The sequence below is a fragment of the Labrus bergylta genome, chromosome 19, assembly GCF_963930695.1.
Source record: "Labrus bergylta chromosome 19, fLabBer1.1, whole genome shotgun sequence".
Lineage (NCBI taxonomy): Eukaryota > Metazoa > Chordata > Actinopteri > Labriformes > Labridae > Labrus > Labrus bergylta.
The window spans coordinates 2,362,340-2,388,458 of NC_089213.1; the positions used below are offsets into that span (position 1 = coordinate 2,362,340).

The window sequence follows — 26,119 nt, forward strand, 5'->3', positions numbered from 1 at the left end:
TATCATTCATCCATCTTTCCATCCATCCCTCCATCTATACATTCATCCATCCCTCATCCATCCATCCATCTTTTCATCCATTCATCCATCCATCCATCCATCTTTCATTCATCCATCTTTCTATGTATCCATCCATCCATCCATCTTTCCATCCATCTCTCCATCTATACATTCATCCATCCATCTATCCATCCATCTTTCCATCCATCTCTCCATTCATCCATATATCATTCATCCATCCATCCCTCCATCCATCCATCATTCTATCCATCCACCCATCCATCTATCATCCATTCATCCATCCATCTTCCCATCCATCTTTCCATCTATCCATTCATCCATCCATCCATCCAAGGTAAACAGAAGTTATATTATTAGCGCCCAGCTTTGGTAAGAGCTAACACATACCTTCACTTTTATCTCGTTATTGATGATCTGATCTCAAATCAGAGAAACTATTTTAATTAGCTCTGTCCTACTTTCCATATATTTTCTGACAGGCACCCTTTGGGAGTTTCTGTTAGCCGTGACCTTAGCTAGCTTACAGAGAACAAACAACTTGGCATTAGAAATGAAACAACCCGGAGTTCCCAAAACTATGTTTCCAATTTTTGGAAACCTCTCCAATGCTCCCCACTGAGAAGAAAGAAAAAGAAACCATACTCATATAGAATATTTAAAAAAAAAAAGTCCAACACTGCCTTGGCAGCAGATCCAAAGTCTAAACCGTCATAGTTAAAAGAAAAAAAAAATCACGCTTCTGCATTTCTGGAGCAGGTAAATATACTTGTATCTGGTCAGGCGCCAGGTGCTGTTTTCTCAGAGTAAGTAAACTAAAAGTAAACTTAAACATATTTTGGGCATGTCAAAGTTTTGCCACCTAATGCTTTAGCAGGTACAACCTGGCCTACATGCAGTAAATAGAGCGTGTTTTATATTGGCAATTAATCACAGTGAGTCCTAACAAAGTGCTGCTGTCCCGGTTACTCTGATACGGGAATGCACAAGCAATTATGATAGGATCTGTATGCATCATGCAAGCCGTATATTCCACCGAGGATTTTTGTTGTCTGTGAGTGCGTATGAGGTGAGAGGGTGTTCACCTTTCTCCGTGCATTATAGCTCCATGTGAAGATAAAGAGGTTCATAAATACACTTTTATATGTCCTTATTAGCCAGTGTATCAGGCTACATCCTCTTTAAGTTTGTTGTGTTATTGATTCTCTGTGCTCTTTTTTTAAGGCCTGATGTGCAATGGTGAATTTTCACAAGAGTTGTCACAACACATGAGGGTTATTCAAAGTGAGGCGTGTAAAATATGAATGCCATGTTGAATGCATGAATGCTGTTACGGTACGCATCAACAAGAGGGGAGAGCCTGAAAAGTTTGTTTAACCTTGTGCCCCAGATGTTTTCGTTCAGTATTCAGAGGGGTTTTAATATTGAGGAACTTTCAGCTGTCAAAACACATCAGAGTGAGAAAATATATATAGTGGTAAAACATGTTTCGATGCCTCGGGAGACACTTATTTCCACTGATATATTTTATATCTATATATTTTTCACTCTAGTAGCATGTTTTGCTAGCAGCTAATGTCGCCCCAGAGCAGCTAGCCTCAGGCAGGGATGAGGAGCAGGGTTCTCTGTTCTGGGAAGCTAACCTTTCTTACTCACCACCTCCAGATTATTTTAGACAAGATTTAGCTTTTAATATTGTGTGCTTACATTTTGTTTAGCTTTTTTCTCTCTCACAAGTTCACATTTTTACAACATGAACTCATAACTTTGCTTTCCCTTCTCCATCTTGATCATAAATTGTCATTTCTAGCTCCGTAGACCAAGACAGCTATGAACAAAATTCAGAATAAAAGGCTGTAAAAAGTAGTCCGAAAATCACACATGGTGGCTTAATCTCCGTCCAAGCAGGCTACAAGGTCTTGTAAGCTAACCTTTCAAACTCAAAACCTCGAGATGTTTTCAGACAAGGATTGGGCGGTACATTTTTCAGTATTTACATTTTGTTTAAAGTTGATTTTATTACAAGCTAATGTTAATACCACAGTTAGCTGATGACTTAGCTTAAGCGAACCCCTCGCTCCTATCCATTATTACCCTCTTGTTTATAGATCGTCTAAAACCCAGATGGTCACCGGCAAAATACCAAACAGAAGGCTTTAAACTGTAAACCTAAAATCATTAAGTTTGACATCGTGGCTCTGTCCACTTCAACAGCCAAAACCGAGTGGCTCAAGCAATGATATCATTGTAACACCAAATGTTTAGCCAGCATGTTTTGCTAGCAGCTAATATAGCCCATAGTTGCTACAGCCTCAAAGGGGGAAGAGGAGCAGGCCACTAAGGTCTAGTAAGCCTGTCTAACTCTAAATCCCCTGTTTGTTTGTTTTCATTTTCAAACATGCAGTATTCAGCTACAACCAAAGCTGACTCAAGTGACCAAACTTGAAGCATTTTATTAGACTTTGAGCAGCTTCTTAAAGCAAAAAAACTGAACTGAGGGAACAAAGAAGCAGGGTGGCAGACTGTATCATGCAGATCATGAGTCAGTTTTTCTATTTTCACCTGTTGCTCGGCAGCCAGCCATTACAAAGTACACGTGACAAATGAGGCGACTCGGACACTCAGCACAAAAACCCAAAGGTTTCACCTCACCTCCTCGGTTCCTTGATTTTACTCCCATTAACCCCCCTCCCTCCCCTGAGTGGCTCGCGGCAGTCTTCGACCTCCATGACTTCAGCCTCCTGCTTTCCAAGAAACCATGTCCTCATTTTCTGCTCCCTGATGCCTGCAACCACAACCTGTGAAAACTCTTAACCTACAAGGATCCCTTTGTTTCTTACTTACACCGACTGAAACAAGCACAAGTTGCACATTAAGAGAATAATAACCTCACCATGAATTTTTGATATTGAGAGGTTATTCAGCAGGGAGAAATACGCTTAAAATGATCTTAATGTGTAGTAGTTAATGAGCTGAAAATAAAAGCCTAGTGTCCATGAAATACAACATTGCATTAAACATTAAACTGCTCCTTTCCTATTTGAGCATATTTAAAACAAAATACTTTCTCCATCCCTATAATAAGAAAATTGTTCTTCTTCTGCAGCAAATTGCACAGTTAATTTATTTTCTTATCTGGATACTTATTCACCACCCACTGACACGGAAATAAGGGAGCAATTCATGAGCTGGTTAAACTCTGGAATTAAAAAAAAAAGGTGGAAACTAGCTAAATTAAAGTTTTAATAGGCAGAAGATAATTAAAGATAATCAGAACTAGGAGCGATATACGATTCCATAAAAAGTGATATTGAGAGGCAGTGAAACACAATTATATGGTTTCATACCATGAAGATAATTAGGGTTTGAGTTGCTTAACCATATCTTCAGTGAACAACGCAGAAAATCACTGCATGGAATCGTGCATTTTTGCGATATTAGCACCTAGCGCAGTTAAGGTTTGTGGTGTTAATCCTGCATTTTACTGCTTTGTCCACAGGGGGCAGCAAACAGCGCATTTTTTCAGTATCATTCTTACACAAAACAGATGTAATGTAAGTACAATATTAACTCTTTACTTAAACTATTTTTAGAGAAAGTTGTTGGCCTCTTGTTATCATTACTATTTAGCTTGTTGCTAACTTTGTCCGCTTGCTGTTTGGTGCCAGACGAGACTAATATATGGTCAGGTTAAATTGCGATTCAGCATCTACAACCTCCACAACATTACTGACATCTTGCATGCTAAAGTTCCCACAAATGAAAAGCTGTCTTTGGATAAACCCACCAATCTATCAGTTTCTGATCAAACAACGACAAAGGTAGCTTAGCATATCTTTAAAATGACATTTTAGAGTTCAAACAAAAACAAAAAGCTGTCTTCGTCCACTTATCCTGAGTGAATTGAACCGTCAAAAAGGTGCTGTTCCGCCAAGTCTACATCCAGCCTTATTTACCACCGCACCAGACCCCTCATCTCAAACCCATGTGACAGGCTTCCTCAGGCTAAATCCGTTCTTTTGCCTCCAATCCGATGCCGTTCATCTTGTTTTTTTGTCTGTGTGTTTGTGAGTTGTGTCTTGGTCGGCACCCAGGTCCCAGCTGTCGCAGTGGAGCGAGTTTACGCCAAGCTGGATACCCGCGGGGCACAGAGGAGCCAGAGGCTGCCAGCTGGCCCACTCCCCCCCCCCCCACACACACACACACAAACACACACAAACATACAGAGTCCCCCCCTTTATATCTCACACCCCAAAAACTCTCTCAAATGACCTCTCAAACTAACCCTCCCTCTCTCCTCTGTGCACACATTTAGACACACTCAGATCGGGCACACACCCAAGTCTTGGCATGTCCGAGCTGTAAAGGCGACAGGAGTGTCAACAACATCACACTGCTGCTACATAATCCTCCTCATCCCCCCGGTGAGTGAGCACGCCGGCGCAGACACTCAGCCTCGATCAATAAATCAGTCCTCTCGCTCAACACTTCTAAAAAGAAAATGAGGCGGAGTGGAGCGTGCTGCTGGGACAGATGATGTCATCTTTAATTTTGGTGTATTATTTATCATGGCAATGGAGGATCATAATGGCTGAGATTAAGAGGCAGATTTGGAGATAAAAGTGAGATCGTAATTTTTCCAGAATGGATGCAGGCCAGACGAGACATTTAGCAGAGACTGCAGGGAGGGACTTTTGTTCCTCCACTTGTTGTTTATTCACTGTTTTGTTGCCATAGATCCTAAACTGCCCGTTCATATTGAAACGCTTATTGTTCGGCGTTATTTCAGCCCACACATTATGCAAATCTCATCCAAGCCAATCAGCTGCAAACACTCCACAGCGCTGCGTCTCAGACACAGAAGAATACTTGTCACTCCGCGGGATGGTGCAGAAACTCGATGTGTCTCTCTCTGCCGAGGTTCCCTCTCAGACTAGTGGACAGGGGTGTCGTCCCCTTTGTTCCTCTGACTCAGAGGAGCTGATGCTGCTTTGTGTGCCGGTGTGTGTGTGTGTGTGTGTGTGTGTGTGTGAGAATGGAAGTGGTCACAGGACTATAAACACACACACATTCATGCACGTCTCATACTTGAATGTACACACACAGTTCCTGGTATGCACACGTGATGGACAGAGATTTTTCTAACCCACCCACACACCTGAGTAAAGGGCATACACAAATACAGAGAGACAAGTGAGTAAGCTAACACACACACACACACACACACACACACACAGACTGACTGACTGTACTTACAAACACACAGTCAGTCCCCACTGCTCTGCTCTAGTTGAGCTCCAAAGTGACTCACATCCAAAGTGCAACATCACATCACTTGTAGCAGCTGTTACGCTGGGATCTACCAACTTCAACATGACCAATTTATGTCTACTCACTTTATCTGTTCAAATATATATATCGATACAAATTATTATTTTAGCCATGTAATCATTTGGTGTAAGAAATATGATGTAAAATCCTGTTGTTTTTTTTTAAAGCTTTCCTCGATAATATATTTTGGCAGTTTGAAATCTTCTGTAAATATTGAGACTTTACCGTAAAGTGTGAAGACTGCAGTAAAAACGGAGGTCACTGGGGCGCCGATGGCATGGCGGTTGTGAAGCGTGTCCCGTGTGCAAAAGCTGTGGTCCTTGTCACATCGACTGCGGGTTCAAACCCTGACTCGGCCCCTTGCTGCATGTCGATCGAAACACTCTCCTGTTATTTTCTCCATCTGTCTTATATAATAAAGGCAAAAATCTCCAAAAAAATAGAGGTCACAAAAATCTGTGACAAATGTCAATCTTAACAGAACAAAATATTGATGCAGTAATATATTTTGTCATCCTGACTTGCGTTAAAATCCTCAAACTATCGGTGCCACGTATTGATATTTCTGTTTGAATGAAACGGCGCTCTGAACAGATTTCGCTGCAAATCGGACTCATTGCGTCACCGCTTCATGACATCTCATCGTAGCACTTATGACATGATGGCAGTAACGTGAATGAAAGTTAATTGGCTGAAGAGAAAGTAGACAGCGGGATAAAAGAAGAAGAAGGCGACGGTGGAATAATATCTGACAGTGGTAAAAAAAAAGAAGTTAGGAGATGAAGAATTACATGATGGGAAACAGACACCAAACTTTATGCATTATGACATCAACTCTGCTTTTTACCTTTTGAGGAGTTTATTTTTATTACTTAGTTAATCAGTTTTGTGATGTATTATTACATGCTTGTCTTGCAATATATATCAATGATCACAGATTCCTTGTATTGTGGGCCATATATCAAATATGGAATGGTTTGGTATCCTCAGTAACATTGCTTTTCTTGTCCCTTGTAGATGTAGAGTGATGTAGATTTGCACACATTCAGACTCAGACTGATGTTCAAAAAGTCTGAGCTTTGTCTCAGGGTAGTGGCCAAATCAGTTTTACAGAATAGAGCTGTCTTTAATTCTGAATTGGGATGTCAAAATTTCCCCCCCCGCCTCCCCCCATCCAACTTAGAGGAGTGCTTTTTTGTTTTTGGACCAAATCTGGGAATTGGTCTGGTAGCTGGAGAGCTGCGAGTTCATTTCCTGAGCGCTGCAGATGTGCCCTTGAGCAAGGCACAGCCCACAAAAGCAGTCTGATAATGGTTCACAGTGATATTGGTTAAAATAAACCTGACCTGACTGTTTGGTGGGAGACGTAATGCATAGTGGGATCTGTGGTGCCTAACAAAATCAACCTGCTCCCTGTAAGCTCGGGTGCTATAACAATGTGACACCACTTCCTTGATTCCATGTTCAGAGGCTAAGCGGGTGGCCCGGGTACAAATCCGACCTTCGGCACCTTCTCCCCACTCTCTCTCTCCATGATTATTGCCTTAATCTTCTGTCCTACCTCTAAATAAAGGAATTAAAAGCCCTCCTTCTAGGACTAAGTGGGTTCACATGTAATCTACATTTAATGGCAGAGTCACAGCTGGATCTCAGGGCGACACGATCTCATAACTTGGCACACTGACTGAAAAAGTTCTGCAGGCTGATCCCAACATTAGACACACATGACCGCTGAAAACCCAACCCTGAACAAAAAACAAACAACCTGATGAGTGTTTAGACTTGTGCTCGATAAGAATTTGCCCGATAAGAATTTGGAGACTTTTTTATCTGAGGATTTTTATGTCTAACCAGAACCCACATACAAGGTTATACAACAAGGTAGGTAGGTGTGCTTGTGTTTGTTTTCCATGACCTCATCCCTTACCTGCAGCTGTCATGAACTTTGCAATAGAAATATTTTGAAATGTTGTCAATTTTGTCTGAAAATAGAGTGCTCTGTACAACAGACCCACTTTTGGGTCCCAACAACCAGTGGTTGAAAAGATATGTTTCTATTTTCTTACATAAATGGAGCATCAATGAGCCTTAAGTCAACAACCACATAAAAAAAAAAGAACTATCCCTTGAAAACAAACCTGTTATCGACTGGTTTGTTTGTGCCAGGGTCACTGACCATAAATGCCCCCTCTGTATTGATCATCAGACAGTAAGACAAATATGACCTGTGAGGAACAAACTGCTCCTGTCACAATAACTATTCTGAGAGAACAAATGAGGACACTGATGTCAATCATTCATCTGGGCAGCGACATCAAATATGCTGTCCAGGAGGGTGAAATGAAGAGTGAAAAGCCTGTGAATGGACATCGACTCGTACACACAGGAGATGAAAGCAAGGAGGCCGTTGTTTTAAAGCCCTGAGGATGGCGCAGCACGTTTTACTGCCCCAGTTAAAACAAGAAAAGACGATTTCTCACCAAGGGCAGCGTGTTACATCACTTCTTCTGTTCTGTGTTTTTTTGTTGTTCTTTTCTTTTTTTTTCTTCTTCTTGGGATAATTCAACACTAAAACCACCGAACCAGTCACTCACAAACCAACCAGACAGATCAAGGCTTAGCAGTGTGAAATGTGTCGGCCATTTTGGCTCCCGTCAGAGCTGGTGGCACTCAGAGAGCAACTGCTCATTAGAAGGCACGAGTGACAGAGCGTCCCTCTCCCTCCCCGGCACACGGGCTTCGACTTTCTCACCCAAACAAGAGAGTAAAAGAGGAGAGAGGCAGATGGTGGTGGAGTGAAAGCAGGAGTGGGAAGACGGCTGGAGGGAGAGTGAAAGTGAAAAGAGAGAGGGATGAAGGGTAAAGAGAGAGAGAGAGAGAGAGAGAGAGAGAGAGGTGCCTGCGGGTATCATTAGGGTCGGGTGCAGGGCTTTTTAACGAGCGAGCTCACAGCACCCCTCCATCCTCGGTGGCGCCTACTGGCTGGAGGCCCCCGAGGTTCTGGCTCACCCAGTAGGGGCTCTTGCCTGTTCCATCACCGCTGAACATATAGGGGGGGGGGAACTGAGGGTGGAGATTTATTTCCTCTCACTACCTGTGGAGCCACATTTGCGCAGAAATCTGCACATGACTTAAGATTTCCCCTCACTTTCACACACACAGCCTCAGGGAGGAAATGTTTACCGCATGCACTCTCTCTTTTTTACTCTCTCGTCAGAGGTATAATGGACTCTGCCTGACACATAAACATGGTGGTAATAACCCCGGCTTCCCCTTGATGTCGAGCGCTGGAGCACACTGCAGCTGCGCGAGGTGGAAGGGAAAAGTTAGCCCGGGCATCAACATCTGCTTGCTCCCTTCATGCCTGATGTGCCACTGCTCACACAGGGGGGAGTCTGACCAGAAAACATTTCCCTGCAGACTGTGCAAAGACGAGCCTTTTTCTTATTTGAATGCATCGGTTATAGGCAGGGAGAGGAAGATTAGAATCACAAGGAGGAGAGGTCACCTGAGATAGTTTCAGCAGTGACACAGGCAGAGCGAGAGAGCAGGGAACCACTGAATGAATAATAGCTACAGAGAGGAATAGAGACCATGAATGTTAGCTATCCAGCTCACACAAAGACATTTAAAGATGTAAAGCTTTACAAAAACGTGACACCAACTTTAATTCTATGATAATATTATTGCACATTATCTCCCTGTTTACAAGTTCCCTTTCTACATTTGTACAGAAATCCATCTTAAAGGCTTTATATGCGATTTTTTGATCCAGCAGGTGTCGTTCTTGAGCACCAGCATGAAACCAAAACAACTTGCGGTGTATTGTCGTGTTAGCATGTTAATGCTAGCGATCTTTATTATGCTCGTATCTTCACACTGCATGTAAATTTACCTGAAATGAGCGTGATCTAGAAACACAGTTAAACAGTGAGTACAGTATGTTATTCTTCTTTTCTCTAGTCCCTCAATTAAACAACTTTTATACACGAGGGGAGGAGTCAGCCGGCCGTCCTGGCGATGTAAACAAACTGAAGATAGGACTCGGAAAACTCGGAAAACATCACAGACAGTGGGACTCGGGTGTTACACCCATTGTAGACAGTCATGACTCACAGAGTTATTTTCAGAGGATATACTTGATTTATTTTACATTTAAGCACATAAAGACTTTAATGAGAATATTATTGCACATTATCTCCCTATTTACAAGTTTCCTTTCTACATTTGTACAGAAATGCATCTTAAGTGTGCCATTATGAAATACAAATCTGTTCTCAGAGTTGTCAGATATGGAAGCTTGTTCAATGGCCCGACATAAAGATAAGCTAAATGCAGCCCTCTAGCACAAGTTCTGGATGCTGTTTTCTAGCTTATTTTCTTCATGTGGTGTTTAGGTAAGTGGAAGCAGGATGAGAGGTGTGTAAGTACCCAATTGGAGTGGTGGTTAGGGTTTTTAGGATGACTCAAATAAACATGGGACTTTTAAGAGGCTTGCTTCCTTTTAAGTAACATACTGCAACTTACTTTCAGAAGGTGGAGGATAAAAATAGCTCTCACAACATTAAAGGTGTGAAAGGGGTAAATGAGCGGATAACTGGATGTTTTGGGGGTTAATAATAGATCAATAAAAACTATTTAGCTGAAAAAGATACCCCTTTCTAGCTGGAGGGCAAGCAGCAACCTCTGAGGGTTGAGAAATGAAGCCAATGCAAGAAGTGGAAAGAACTGCAGTTCCTCAAGTGTCCACTTGAGGCTGGCTCTGAAAGACCCGGAAGTCCAATACACAAACAATATTAAAATGTCCATTTTGTTAGCATAAATAAACATGTTTTCAGCCTGGCACAAATTGCAGTTTTGGTCTGAATAGTTCATGTATTTATCAACACAACCTGTATGGGGGTCTAAAGTATTTTTTTATAATAACTCAACTGTTTTGATTTCATGAATGTCGCTGTTTGTCAGGAGGCTTTAGACCCGCCTCAGCTTCAGCTCGTTACCTGTTATAGGTTGAACAAAAGTTAGTCAAAAGGCAGCATTTCCAAGAAGCTGTTTTGTCGAGATTTACAGCCTTGTCCAAAAATGCTACCATAACAAAATAACATATTTATTCAAAACTCACTCCATATTCATTATCAAAGTGTGGGGGGAAGCATTTGATACTCTATAATAAAAACCTTTGCTTAAGAAATTAGACGAAGCATTTCACGATGGATGAAAAAAGCCGCTATCAAGTAATGCTCCGCGTACTGCACAGAGCCGCATGGTAAAACATCAGGATGGGTAGCACTTTTCGATAAAACAACACCATCAATGAACTTCAAAATGACGCGTCGGAAACCAATGTTTGACATCACTGAGACTACGTCCATGTTTTTTTACAGTCTCTGCTAGAGGGATTAAAACTTTTACAGCTGTATGCCGTAAAACTAAAAACAATCAATTAAAAAACACTAAAACAGCTTTTAGAGCTGGGGGAAAGAAATTACTTTGATTTTTCATTGACATAGGTTAGTAACTTTGGATTTGTTTTTTAAATGTTTGTAAAAAATGATTAAAAGATGACATCATATGGCACTTACTCAGCCCACACTCTCACATGTGTAGGTTCTTCAGGTTAGAATCGCTATAGGGACTTGTGAACTGTAAAAACTGTACTCCTAATTTGGACATATGTGTCTGAAATAAATGAATTAAGTCAGGTATGATTGGATTCTTTCAGAGTACAACATGATGTCTGTACATAAATATTGATTCAAGCAGCTTTTACAAGCCTTAAAGTGTAAACTGAACTGAATGTCTTCTCCGACCCATTATTCCTCTGCACACTGAGCATCCAATTGATCCGATCTGCAACCATCTTTTTTGACCTGTAAAAGACCTCTTAAACTTTAAAAAGGTTGGCGCAGTAAATCAGAGTAACAAAGTGTGCATTATCCTCTGCAGTGCTGACACTAGTTGTGCACAAAGCTGGCCAGATAAAACACAATAAAAAAACGTCTGTTTGCTTGGTGGGCACAGAGCGGGGACAGAGCTGGGAGTTCATGACCGGATGGATGTCAGTTTGATCTATACTGAATCAACACACAGCCACGGCTGATAGGAAGGCTTAGCTGGTGAAGAGAGTCTCCTAGTGCCACTTCACATGTGTGCACACTTTTGCAAAGATAAGGCAGCTAACGGTAACGGGCACGGATACTGACACATGTAGAGATAATGATACTCAGAAACACACAAAGATAAAGAAGGGGATCGTCGGCCAAACAAGCAACATCAGTCGCTTCAATATCAATCATATGGACAGGATCAGCATAAAGAGAGGGAAAGAAGAGGAGAAATGTTGGGTGGAGGGTGGGAGAGATGAAAGAGCAGAAGGACAAAAAAAGCAAAAAAAAGATCAAAAACAAAAGAAGAAAGTTGAGAAATGAACTAAGAGAATAAAACAGGGGAAATAAGAGGGGGGGAAGGGGATGTTGTTTAAAGCAAGAATGGTTTTGAAATAAACCACAGGTCGAAAACAACACGTACGGAGAAATCAAACGCGATAAAGGAAGAGCAGAGATAAGACGCGAGGGGAGACAAGGAAAGCATTTTGAAAGAGTGTGGAAAAAAAAGAGAAGACGGAGAAAGTTTCCCGTCAAAAAAAGTAGTAGGACTTAAATTCTGCCATAATAAAAATCCCCCTCCAAATATGCATTCAGTCATACTTCAATGCATTGATCAAGTTATTTTTGAAAATGATGAATTTTATAAACTACACAAACTTAATTAATTTACAAAGCTATTCCACAAATTAACCCCTTTGATAGAAGAACACAATTTCTTCAAATTTGTCCATTTCTTTTTTCTGAGAGTACCTGTCAATATTGGGGGCTGGGCGTGGGGGGCATGATCTCCTCTAAGGCACCATAATAGCTATAGCCGGCCCTGCTTTGTACCTTACTAGCAATTTTAAGATAAATGTAGTCCATTATCCAAACTCCAAAAAAAACAAAAAAAGCTAAAAAGGCTCAAGGAAAAAAAGGGTAACGTGAAAAATATAAATGTTTGATTTTCATCTTTTCAATACAAGTCACAAATCACACAGCTGTGGCAACAAATCTATTTAAAATTTACAATAACTGAAAGATAAGGATACACCCGCCCACGATCCCGCCCAAACCCACAGATTTGATTGTGTTCATTTTCAAAGAGCGTATACTGCGATTACAACAGATTCCTGACTAAACGAAAGCTGCCACATCAAGCTTTCTCACTTTAACCCCTCTGACATTAACAAACATGAAGTGAAAACTGGTGTGGTATCCCCTCGCAGCGCCATGTGATAATGTGACACTCACAGAACACACAAACACTCGCGGTGTGTGGCCAGAGCCCTCCAATCTGAGTACCAGTGCTCATCCTGACACTCCTAAGAAGCTCAGCGTGTGCTCTGTGTTAAGATGTTTAATTCATACAGTTGCCTGCTTGAGCTCAACGTGAACGTGTGACCGAGAAGGAGGCAGACACACAAAAGAGATGAAATAAAGAAAATACAAAGACGTTGGAATACCCATGTCAACAAAGAAAACAAAGTCAGATAGAAATAGAAACAGCCAAAAACTGGAAGACATGAAATGATAGCAGAGAAAAAGAGGAGTGAAAACAGGATAGATGAAAGAGAGCACATGTTTGAGCTGCAGTCTCAGATCCTGACACACACACACACACACACACACACACACACACACACACACACACACACACACAGAGAATGAGTGATGGATAGAATCAGAACAGCAAAACTGAAGGAGAGAAAAAGAGGGACAGGGCAAAGTGAGAAAACAGTGGAGGGGAAATTTTCGCAGACACACACAGAGACCAAAAGAAAACGGTGGAGATCTCATCCAAGCAGGCGGTGGGAGAGCCCGTAGTGCTGAGGTTTGTGTGTTTGCAGGTCTCAGGAGAGGCGGCAGGGGACTGAGTGCGAGCGATTTTCTGTCATATCTTACTTTCTCTTCATCCCTCACGCTGGTTATCCCCCTCCTCCTCCTCCTCCTCCTCCTCTTCCCTCACCTCACCCTCAACACTGCAGCATGCGGAGCAGAGGTACCATAGAGTGTTTCGCTTGAGCATCAATTTCAATACATTCAAATAGCCATTCACAGTAGTTGTGGGATTGACCGTTATACCTTGGAAAATTAGCTTCTTGAAATTAAATCAAGCAACTATGACTTTACTTTCAAAGAGATGAAAGCAATTTTGAAATACATTTTTGTTAAATGTAGCACAGCCAGGATCTTAAGTTTCACCTAATGTCTCAATACATTGTTAAAAGTAGTTTTTTGAAGCCTCAAAGATTTATGATTATCCATCTATAACAACATATAGTTAGAAATATAGTTCATTTAATCTGCCTCTAGCATAGCTTCCTAGCAAGGCTTTGTCTTATTATAAAAAAATAAATCAAATGTGCACACATGAAAAGAACAGTTCCACATTTCCAAAACTCTTTAGGACTCGTGTTAACTTGCTTTCTTAAGCCTGCGAGGGAAAATTGTCGAGGCAAAAGAACGCCATGAGAAACCAAAACAATCGGAGATTAAAATGTCTTTAGCACAGGGAGACCTTTTGGCACGAGTACACACAGAAAAACTAAAATGACATGAAAGCTTCATAAACACATACACTCACAGTCACATACACTCACAGTCATTCTGTTTGTGATCCACAGCTTCTCCTGCAGAAATCCAGAGGCCTGATGAGCTGCTGTGTGCTTACCGTGAGAGACTTCCCCCGAGCTGCATCATCACAGCTCGACAGAAACAACATCTGTCACATCTGTCAGGTGATCGTTTCTGCAAACTCACTGTACATCTGCTACCTGTGAGAAAAGCTGTACACACACACAAACACACACCCTACCCTGCTGTGAATAAATAGAGGACACATTACACATGATTAATCTGTTTATTATATATATAGATATTTATATACTGAACATGGTATCAATATCATCATTAATATCCATCATTAGGCACCTTATAAGTAGATAGAAGGGGAGCTACAGACCTCATCATGCCTGTTGGTTACAAAAACACTCTTTCGAAACGTGCTGTCAAACATGGCCGAAACTAAAATCTTAGATTTGTCGTCTGTTTAGATTGTGATTGTGAGGCGTTGTTTACATGTTTGCTTTGTCACCTGTTTCTACGTGTCAGCATGGCGTCACTATTTGCCACCAATCTGTTTAGAAATGATGCGTCCGTGTGCTTGTTGATGCGTATTTTACACACAAAGTCTGACTTTATGTGCGTTTTACATGTGTGCCAGCATGTGTGAAAAGTTCTTGTGCAATAATGTGTGTGAGGTTTTCAGTCTGGCGTTCTCTTGTGTAACAGAGCATCGTTGATCAGCTTCTATGAGTACGTGCCAAACCACTCTCAGGGTACTGCCAGACTATACGAGCCGAGGCAAGTCCTCGGACATTTTGGCACAGTTGCCAGATCTGGGGCTGGTTATACCTGGATATCAGCGCCAAAATACAGTGGAAATTTTCCCTCATGCCTCTGAAGACAAAATCTATTCCTCACTGAAAACACTCTGGAGATTAACAATAAAGGATCAATATTTTACTGCCTACATCCAGGGTTATTACAGTGCTACAGCCTGGCATATGCATCACTACAACACGCTGCTACATTTGTTTGTAGTGGAAAAACCTGCAAGCTAGTTTAGTTCTTGTTCCAAAGTTTAGACTGTTGGCATGGAAATTCTACAAATTAATTCCTAAGAGAAAGAAAACGTTATGTTTTGATACAAAGGCTTGAATAATCTATTATACCCACATTGAAGTTGTAACACACACACACAGTGCTTTCTTTCTTTCTTTCTTTCTTTACAGGGCCACAATTGAAAATATGATGAAATCCAATGCAAGTGGTTCATATACTGGAAGATCACAGGAAGTCAGCTTGGTGTGTTTTTCCCCACCAGGTTCGATCAGTGGATGAACGGACATTTCTTCAGCCAGGTTCTTTTTTGCAAACTTTAACGTTTCCGATCAGCTAAGCAACACTTGCGGACCCCAGGAAGAATAGCTTCTCGCTATGCTGAAGCTAATGGGGATCCAAATAAAACAAAACAAACAAATTTAATCTAAATTTAGGCAGTTAACACTTTTGAAAAAAAAAAAAATCACTTTGGTTTTTGTCAGAGATTTACATACAAATATAATTATCCCTCCACTGTTAATGTGCCAAATGTGAAGCCCCACAATAAGCAGCAGGTTCATTAGCCTAGCATACAGACTGTAAACAAGTAGGCTAACCGATTAGCTATGTCGGATTGTAACAAAACCTGACGTACAGCCAATCGAATAAACATGTTATACTGTATTTCAGTGTCATTCTTGGATGAATTAATCATCTTTGGAAGAAAATGTTGGCTAATTTGTTCCCTTGAGAAGAGTTATGATAGGCTATGCTAACCAGCTTTGACAAGAGAATGAGTCAGCAGTTTTTTCAAGATGCAGTTTCTCTCATTCTCAGATATAGTAAGGAGTGTCGGACAGAACATTATTTATGATTATACAAAGACCAAATTAACAAAATAACAATCAAACATTTAGCTATTAATGTTAGTGGGTTCTCAAAGTGCTGGTACATAGGCTATGTGGGATTTAACTAAATTAAGCTAGCTGGCTTCTGGCTGCACAGACATGAGGGTCTCACATTATGTTGGGATTGATTAGTAGAGAGCATAGACCTACATAAATTACATTATGTGGCGACTTGCCTCGACCTGGAGGTGATCAGCCAAGGGGCGGGTGGGAGATTTAGCGCTGGGGACTAGTGGGTAAACCATTTTCATTAGCACTGAGAATGTATAAATCTATAATTTTTCTAAAGCAGAGAAAACGTTTTTTTGGAGGATGATCGATGCCAAGAGAGGAACTTTTAGATTACCAGCATTAATATCCCTTCATTATATTGATAAATTTGCTTTATCATACTGTCAGGAACTCCTGCTGAGAGTTGTTTGCATGAATGAATTCACACCTCAGTCACCAGCTACCTATGACAGGAAACCATTTCTCCCAGTCTGAATATTGACAGTTTCCAATTTGATAGTAGAATGGAGAAATTCCCAACTTAACGGAAGCTTCATCCCCCAACTCTTCCTTCTCCTGTGGCCTTGACAGACATGGACACAGCATCTCCACCCGACCGTGAAATAGCCACTTGTGTTTTAGCCCCAACATCTCCATTCCTATGTGACTGTCAGTACACACACACACACACACACACACACACACATCAATACACACAAAACACACTCCCGGAGGCTTTTGTGATCCTGGCGGACCGACTGTATGTCCTGACTATCTGATCAATACTTTTCAATCTACTCACAGGTCTCTGCTGCATTAGAGGCTACCGCTGCTATCCAAACAATGAATGGCTGGACACACAGGGACCGGTGTACAAATGGAATCCCATTAAAACCTGATAGCTCTCAGGGGCCGACTTTGACCCCGTTTTTACCCAAAGGCTCCAACCGCGGAGCCTTTTTTATGCTCCTTTTGATTGACAGCACCCATCCAGAGAGGAAAGATGTTGTTACCATGACAACATCTCATGCTACATCAGAGGTTTTTGATGAATTTCACTACTAAAAACCAGCTGCTGATATTGATATCAGAGGTGTTAATCCTGGCTACAGTCATGTATTTACACGCAAAGAACAAAGTGGCAAAGATGAGTAACAGATGATTTGTTTCCTGATGGACAAATGTGCTTTTAAGTGCAGTTAAAATACCTAAAATATCAACAGTGAGTGGCCATTATTCACATTAACAGAGTCTTGAGATAAATAGGATATAGTGTTTCTTCCTAATATTGTGATAAACAACATTTCCATGATGAGCTTTCTTGGCCCACAGCATGTCTTCTTTCTACTGTATTTTCAATATTTCTCATCTAAAAATAGTCTCAAAGCGGTGAGATGGAAAGAGGACGAAGCAATAAAGAGTCAACGTTACATGGGGAAATGAAAAAAGGCTCTTCTTTTGTTATCTGTGATGTCTTTTCTTCTTCTTCTCTCCCCTCATTAGCGGTTAAGAGTTTCGAGATGAAGCGTCTCGGAGCCCTTTTTTTTTTTTTTTTTTTGCTTTGCCTGCTCCTTTTTTTTTTTTTTCTTCGCCTTTCTTTCAGCCACTCCCTTTTCGCCTTTGTTTCAGTTCACCTGCTGGCACGGTGCTTTTAGAGAGACACCGAGGGAATTTCCTTATTGCAGTTCATCCTGGCCTTTTTTTTTTTTCCTTTCTTTCCTCCAGGTTCTGCTTCATCTCCTCAGATTGCTTTTCACAACGATGCCGTTCATTTTTTCGCAGGGAGCCTTTAACTTAACCCGCACCTAATGTGATGCCATGTTGAATGTTTATCCCCACTCTTTACTGTCGGTTGTTTTCACAGTGAAGTCCTCTCCGCCTGTACCGTCTAAGAGAGAGATCCACAATATGGAGAAGTAGTGAGGAGAGATATGGAGTTTTTGAAACACTGTTTACAGGATCTATGCACAGAATGAGAGAGAGAAAGAGCACAATACACACCAATGGTTGTGTTAGATGTGTAAGTCCTTTTGCATTGTGGGAATTAGGGAAGCAGAAGTGTATAGTAAGGTCTGGTTGACAGTTTTTATGAAGCCACAGCTGAAAGTCTTTTGGAGGGAAGCTCAGCAGTGAACCTCAAGAAAAAACAATGCTACAATGAAGATGCTAACATGCGACAAAGAGACCCAGAGACTGTGTTTGAATGTAGAAATGAGAATGTATAGGTTTCACTTTTTACTGAAGGCCTACTCAAGGGACAAGGGGCAAGGTACTGGACATGTTATTTCATATGTCAGACCTGTGATGCAAGGAATTTATGGTGTTAGCAAAACACTGTTTTACTGCTAACATGTTTTAAATGGACGTTTCGATTAATCTGTTGCATTTAAAGCTACCAATGTTGGTTATAAATCAGACTGAAATTAATGCTGATGTTTCTTTATGACCTTTAAAAGTAAACAAGACCATCAGGAATAATATTGAGAAATATCATATAGATATTAGTAGTGTTTGATATTTCTCAAAAACAGCATTCTTCATACATTTTTCTATTGCTGATTTAAACAGGAAGTAGTTTATTGGACTGCTAAGGCCAAGGAGGATAAGATTTTAGGATCAGAAAAAATTACCTACATGTACATAAAGTACATGAAAGGATCAGAAAAGAGAAAATAAATACCTAACTAAAAAATTGAAGTTCCTCACAGGAGCTTTAATTTTTTATTTTTTTAAGTTAGACTCTTAAATACTACTGTATCGAACAATAACTTGGCTGAAATGCATTTCTTAAGTAAACAACAGAAATACCGGTTGAATTGCAGGTTTGTTAGTCTGATAATAATCAAATATTTTACAGATTCATTAACTGAGTTTAGCTCTGCATTGCTTTAAAAACAATATGAAGCTTATGTCTCTTATTTGAGATTATTTTTTACAGATATTTTTTCGTCATTTCCCAGATCTAGTCATTTTTTATTATAGTCATGACTTAAGGTTGTTTAGGGGCCAAATTTGGTCCACGGGTCACAGATTGGGAATGTTTGCTTCACTGTAATGATGGATGAGCGTGGTTGGATAAGTTCCCTAAAATGTTAAAACTGTCATCCAATCACAAGGCTCGACTTCACAGAGTATCTTTGTTTTTGAATTCTATCAGGAAAGTGTTGAATTCTGGGGAAAACATTATTGTGGCTCTTGCTTCCAGAGGCAGAGGGAGTGTCGCCATGTCTGAGAGGAGTGTAGGAGTTATAGCGTGAGAGTTGTGGTGCAGATTTGGCGGCGGAGGTCAGAAATGAGCGGAGAGATGGGACGCCTGTGATGGAAACTCTTGGTCATATTCCAGGAAGCTGTGAGGAATTGTTTGGACTGCGAGGAAACAGCAAGTCAGAACTTGTGGGAGCTTCTCAGGAGTGGCTGGGAAAGAAGGCAGGAGTTTTTTTTTTTTTTTTTTTTTTCCAGTTCAGTCGGAGAAGGACGATATGAGACGGAGCGCTGCGATTGTTCCACAGAGAAGATGAGGGATCACATTTTAAGGTGGACGTCTCCGTCAGGTTACGGTGAAGATGGAGAGCACTCCAGAGATGCTGCAGATAAAAAAAAACAGAAGAGAGAGAGAGAAGATTGGAAAGAGTTGATTAGGGAAAAACAGAGGAAAGAGCAATCACCTGAAGATGCATGTAACCAATAAGATTACACAGAAATCACATCATCTCTGGCCAATCATCAGGGGAAATATCGTCTGGATCTGGGCTTTAAATCTGGACTTTCTATCTTGTGGGTCGAGTGTTGATTGATTGATATCTTTATTTGGATGATATTAAAAAATAACAGTAGTTAAAGGGATACTTCACCCATTTGCATTAAGCTTTGTATCATTAGAAACCTGGTAGTATTTTTGAATGGTCGTGCATCCCGCCCTCATTTTCCCCTGAGATGTGAAATCTTTGTATTTTTTTAAGTCTGAAAAGGAACCTCCGATGACGTAAAAAAACGTCATACTTATATGACCCAATGTCAGTACAGATTCATATCATATTCAAAGTATCCCTTTAAATAAAGAAATGACAACAGCAATAAACAACACTAAAGTGAAGCTAAACACTCATTTCAGCTCACGAAAGGAGTTTACACTTATCATCAGTATTATCATACTATCCTTTAAATTGTAATGACAGTGTATCATTTTCAAGTTTTTGTGTGAAAGCAATCGTAGAGGCCGAGTTTCAGGAACTTTCTTTATTTTATTTTGGTAACTGGTGTTGTTTAATCATGATTTGATTTTCAATACCTACAAAGGCCATTTTGCTTGCTACATAAAATTCACATTACAAACACAGAGCATATGATGTTCATTTTTTAACTGTTTCAGCAGTTTAGAAGGTAAATTAATGACATTACATTTTATAAGGTTTTTGTCATATAGATCAACATGGAGCTGCTTACCAACAACATTTCTCTGACCAAGCTGCTACATGAATTACAATTAGAGAAAACTTAAGCGTATGTAGACGACACAAACGACACAAAGATAGAGACATCCCAGTGAGGGGAAAAAAGCAGAGAGAGGGCGAACAAAGAGGAAAAATGAAGAGAGGGGGATTTCAAAGATGGACACAGTTAAAGGTTTCTCAACTGTCCAAAAGAATAAACAGCTTTATTAAAAAAGATAAGTGTGTAACTTAAGTTCTAACTTTTACAAGGTCTTTATATAGTGTTATATATGATGTAAGGAAAGTCACATTTAAGATGCAGCATTCATGTTTTAAAGGCAAAAAAATATGTAAATATTCCCGAGATTATACTGAAATCAGTCCTGGACTAAAGTTTGTGTGTTTAATGAACTCATCCATCACCCCAAAGCCAGAGCAAGCTTCCACACATGACACCAGAGGGGTTTTTAGAACGTCATATTTTGAAGACCTCGGGCCAAGCTGTGTGTTTAAAGACTCAACATCGAAAAAACGATCTGGTGAGAGGGCAAGATCTGCCAATTAAAAAAAGATAAAGAAGATAAGAAAAAAATCAGAAATGGAAAATCAAAATTATAAAATTAATATCTTACAACAACAACAAAAAAAAAGCAAAGTCCCTTAGAGAAGGGAGGGTTGGTGCAAAACGAAGCTGAGCTGAGCTGAGTGACGTAGATGAGAAAGGAAATTAAGAAGTTGAGATCAAACATGGAGAAAGAAAAAAAAAGAAAAAGAGAGAAAGGGCCGAGATAACAAGCATGGAAACAGTGAGGCATAAAAATGGATCAGGGGGATGGAATTAGAAAAATAGAAGAGGGAAGAGGGGGGGGGAGATAAGAGAGACAGGATAAAAGAGAGAAGGAGGGATAGAGAGCGAGAGAGAGAGAGAGAGAGAGGGAAGGACGAATAAAAAGAGAGGAGATATAATTATAGTATGGCACGGGGAAATCAATGCAGGGAGCATCATTGTGCTTGCAGGCGACGTTCAAAGGGAGGTGGAGAGCGGCAGTGTGTCCATCAAATGCATACACACCGGCACATGTCAGCGTCGCACACACACACGCACACACACACACGCACACACACACACACACACACACAGAAGCATTTTGAAATGCAGAGTGAGGACAGGGAGGATGAGTCAGGCAGATGAAGCGGAGAGAGACAAGTGACATTTAGAGCTCAGTCGGAGCATGTGATGACAAGGCACAAAGATACATGCCAGCCCCTATTCTGACAACAGCTTGTGTGTGTTTGAGTGTGTGTGTGTGTGTGTGTGTGTAAGTGAGCATGCATGTGTGTGTGTGTGTGTGTGTGTGTGTGTGTGTGTGTGTGTGTGTGTGTGTGTGTGTGTGTGTGTGTGTGTGGATGCAGAGCTAAGTGCAAGGAAACAGATTTGTGATTTTATTTTATTTTTTAACTGTAGGAGCTGAAACCTGCGACATGGCGCCAAAAAAAAAAAAAAAAAAAAGAGGTAGGAATTCATAATAATGTCTGGAAACTTTTGGAAAGAAGTGTTGGGAGAAAAACTTTTCACATGGTGGAAAAAGTTTGTGGTCTGTGCCCCTATTAGATAAATGTGCAGGTAATCTCGGAACCTATTGGGCATTTACTGCCCATCATCAAGCTGAAGGTAATATATGTATGTATATATATATATATATATATATAATGTTTTGGGGGGTGTCTACTTCTTGGTAATGCCGGTGTTAGCCTGTTGCATTATTTCATTTTCATTTCATTTTACCTTTATTTATTCTCGAGAAATCATTGAGGGCAAGCCCTCATTTACAATGGCGTCGAGAGTACAATTAAAACGAATAAGAGACAAAAAAAAGACAAAAAGCAACAAAGATAAAATACATAGATTATAAGACCAGAAGAATAAGCAGTAAGCAGGTAACTACAGTTAATAACATTTACACTCCTGAGTACAGTGAGCTGTGATCAAGTTTTTAAATTGACCCATGGTAACCATTGTATTGAGTTTGAATGTGTTTTGTGTTGTGTTCCAGGTGTGTGCAGCACAATAGGTGAAGGATGTTTTCCCAAAGTTCGTTTTTACATGTGGAACCGTTAACATTAGCCAGTCACTTGATCGAGTCTGATACTGATTATCAGCCCAGATTAATAAAGAAGTGATGTATGCTGGTAGATTACCCACAAGTGATTTATAAATAAATAGCAGCCAATGCCGTTCACGTCTAACTGTTAGTGAAGGCCAACCAACTTTATCGTACAGGATGCAATGATGAGTGGAATATTTGTCACCAGTGATAAATCTGAGGGCGGAGTGATAAACTGTGTGTAATGATTTTGGGGTGGAGGCAGAAGCATGTCTATAAATGACATCCCCGTAGTCCAGAACAGATAGGAAGATGGCTTCAATTATTCGCTTTCTACTCACTAAGGGGAAGTTCACTTTGTTTCTGTACAAGTCTCCAATTTTCTGTCGTAGTTTAGTGATTAATGTATCAATGTGAAATTTAAATGAAAGGGATTGATCCAACCAGATGCCAAGATATTCATAATGAGGTACTCTTTCAATATTGTGACCTTCCAGAGTTGTTATATGCAAGTCATTGTCTGTGGTATTTCTGGCTCGTGTAAAGAGCATGTATTTAGTTTTGTCTGCATTCAGTAATAATTTTAAATCAAGGAGTGCATTTTGTAATTTGTGAAGTGCTTCTTGTAAAGTTTCCGTTGCTAAATGTGCAGTCTCAGCAATTAAATGACTTCCAGCCAAGACTTCCTTCTTATTTGAGCAGCTAAACGTTACAGACGTAAACACAGTAAACGGACTTGAGCTTGTATATTTAAGTGCTTTTACAGCGCATGTCACACCTTCTCATTCACACACTGATGGTAGAGCAATAAATGAATGTGTGTGCGTCTGAAGGTAAGACTCTGCAGAGTGACCTCAGATCGCTTTAACACTGGTGGACACACAGGGCGGATGATTTATCAGTAATCACCCAAACTGATGTTATTTTAATATTATGTTGTATTTTACTGCCTTGGTTTTTGCTTAACCTAATATGTAATACGTCTTTTTAAAGCTAGCGACACAACCGCTAGGCTATCGGTGCTCCATGTTATAAATGTGTTGTTTTTTAACTCTGTAAAGCACTTTGACTTTATACATGAAGAATGTACATTTATGTATAATACATAAATTAAATAAATAAGTAACAGTCCACCATGGATCTATTGGAGCTATTTTAGTCACAAACTAACAGCCTCACTAACTCAACTGTTATACAACAATCATCATCATTATTATTATTGGCAAACACTGCAATGCATCAAACTACTTCTGCTCAAAGCATGTAAACATCATGTCAGCCCACACACAGACACACACACAGACACACACACACACACACACACTCATTGTAAACTGTATTAGTGCCAGAGCTTATCAGTGCAGCGGGACCACACACACCACAAAAGGCTGAAATTCATTACAGACGTAGGAGGAGCCATGACAAGCTGTCAGCATGTTCAGAAGATTCTTCAAATCCCCCTCCCCTGTTTGTCTCCGGACAATGGTGAGAAATGCTCAGGGCTCTGAAAACTCTTCCATAACACACACACACACACATACACATACACACACACACACACAAGTAAACACACACACACACCAACAGGAATGTCTCTAATGTCAAGGATAGTTTGTAAAAACAGATGCAAATAGTTCGATTTACACCCTAATACAAACACTGGAACTTTCTCTGTAGTCTTAATTTCATGGGTAGATTACAATGACTCTCCATCAAACACACACACACACACACACACACACACACACACACACTGAACCTATAACACACATGCACAATAAAACAAAGTATTCTTGTGGTCAGTGGAGAGCAGGCCTACAGGTGCACTTCATCACACACCTTGACTTTCCAATTTTATGTTGGTCAGCACACTTGGCTTCCACTTTACAACCACAAACACATTTTTCTTTCTCACTTACGATCAAGCCAAGTGTACAAGTACACACACTCACAAGTAATACACATAATCTGCATCCTACAATATACAGTACTGTATAAAGCTGTCACGTCTGTGGTTCCTCCTCATACTATCATCTGATTCAGATGATCAAAGTATGATGGCTGACAGGGGAAAACCCAAATGAGTTAAAAGGTGTTTTTAGCTCACAGTCATTCCCTTTCAATGTACGTGCATTGTGAAGCTACGAGCTAATTTAAGCTTGCTAACACAACAATGCAGGCCACGGGCAATTGCAGCCTCAGCCAAGGACAATTTTGTCTGCCGCTTGCGCTTAATGGTGCAAAATTATGGTGCGTTGAATACGCTTTTGTGCAAACGCGAGGGGAGGGGGGTTGGAGGTGTCTGGCTGGAGGAGAGTGAAGGCTTCAGTATGGCAGAGGCGGAACAGAAGTTTGTTTCGGTTTCAAATTGGTGCTCAAGGGTGACATCCACTAGGTCAAAAAGTCGCACACGCTAGCATGCGTTTATTTTAGCCAAAAACACTAGCTGCTCTGAAAACTAGCGGATTACTAGCTAACTGCAGCTACACTAAACAGTGATGGTTGTACTTTAGCAAAGCTATTTGGTCTTCAGAATCAAATTTCCCTTAAAATATGGATTCAGCAAAAGCCCACCACAGTCAGCGTATAATAAAGCTAGCTACACAGCTAGCTAGCTGACTGCAGCTATACACTTAGCAGCGACGGTTTGTTTTACAAAGCTATCCTTTAGAAACTTTTTACCTTTGTTCAAAAATGATGATCCAAATTTAATACAAAGCACAGACTAAAATTGTTTGAGTTTTTTGAATGCAAATTAAAGTTGTGTTTTTTCTGAGTAGTCACACAAAAAACACTCCAGCTGTTAGCGGTTGTATCAAAGGGCGATAAAAAACATGCAAAAAGTAAACTCCATGCTTTCATATACTGACGTATACTAGGCTCCAATCTGGCTGAACGGTTGAGTGTGGGAAACATAGGAGTGTGTTCAACCTTTAGCCGTCACTGTTTTAGTCTTCAAGGACAGAAAAGGGCAAATTACTCTGGAAAATCTTTTCTTCAAAATAATTACTATAATCTGCCAAACCTAAATTAAACAGAGCAGCATGTGAATGCCTCGCTGACACGAGTGCAGAGTGTGTCTTTGAGCTCTGGTGTCTGAGAGAGAATTACAATTCCAACATGTTTCTGTGGTGTGTAATTGAGTGTGTGTGTGTGTGTGTGTGTGTGTGTGTGTAAATGAGAGGCAGAAAAACACTCGGTTTGTCTCCAGTTATTACATGAACCAATTACGAAGCTCACTCATCACGTTTACGTCCCAAACAAAGGGGGAGTTGATCTATTATTAATGTACTGTTCCGCAGTGTAATTCACACCCTGATTTGGTCTCGTATTCCTACCTTCACACATGAACGCTTACATGCACCCCCTCATATATACACACAAATAACACTCCTCTAGCCTGTTGTTCAAATGATGAATGTTATTTGCCAGAATTAACAAACGAGCAGCTTTATAGAGAGACAGGTAGTGAAATGTCTGGATCATCAAAATCTCTCTTTCCTCCTGCTGGGCTCTCTCTCTCTCTCTCTCTCTCTCTCTCTCTCTCTCTCTGCATGGATCTCCACCATGCATTTGTAATCAGAGCAGTCTTGCTTGTTTAATCCGAGCACACCTCAGTGTGCAGCAGCATCTGCCACCCTCTC

The 26,119-nt window shown here is 40.5% G+C and overlaps 1 protein-coding gene across 2 annotated transcripts in view; it reads right to left on the reverse strand.

The window, feature by feature from the left end:
• Positions 1–26,119, reverse strand: part of samd12 (sterile alpha motif domain containing 12) — a 161,268-nt gene that overhangs the window by 19,114 nt on the left and 116,035 nt on the right. Inside the window, exon 5 of one of the 2 annotated variants that reach the window (XM_020648461.3) lies at positions 14,285–19,524. The exons of the other annotated variant lie outside the window; for it this stretch is intronic. Coding sequence (XP_020504117.1) covers positions 19,493–19,524 — 32 coding nt within the window. The 3' untranslated portion in view covers positions 14,285–19,492. Of the gene's footprint in view, positions 1–14,284; positions 19,525–26,119 lie in introns of those variants that run through there. 2 annotated transcript variants of the gene reach the window in all.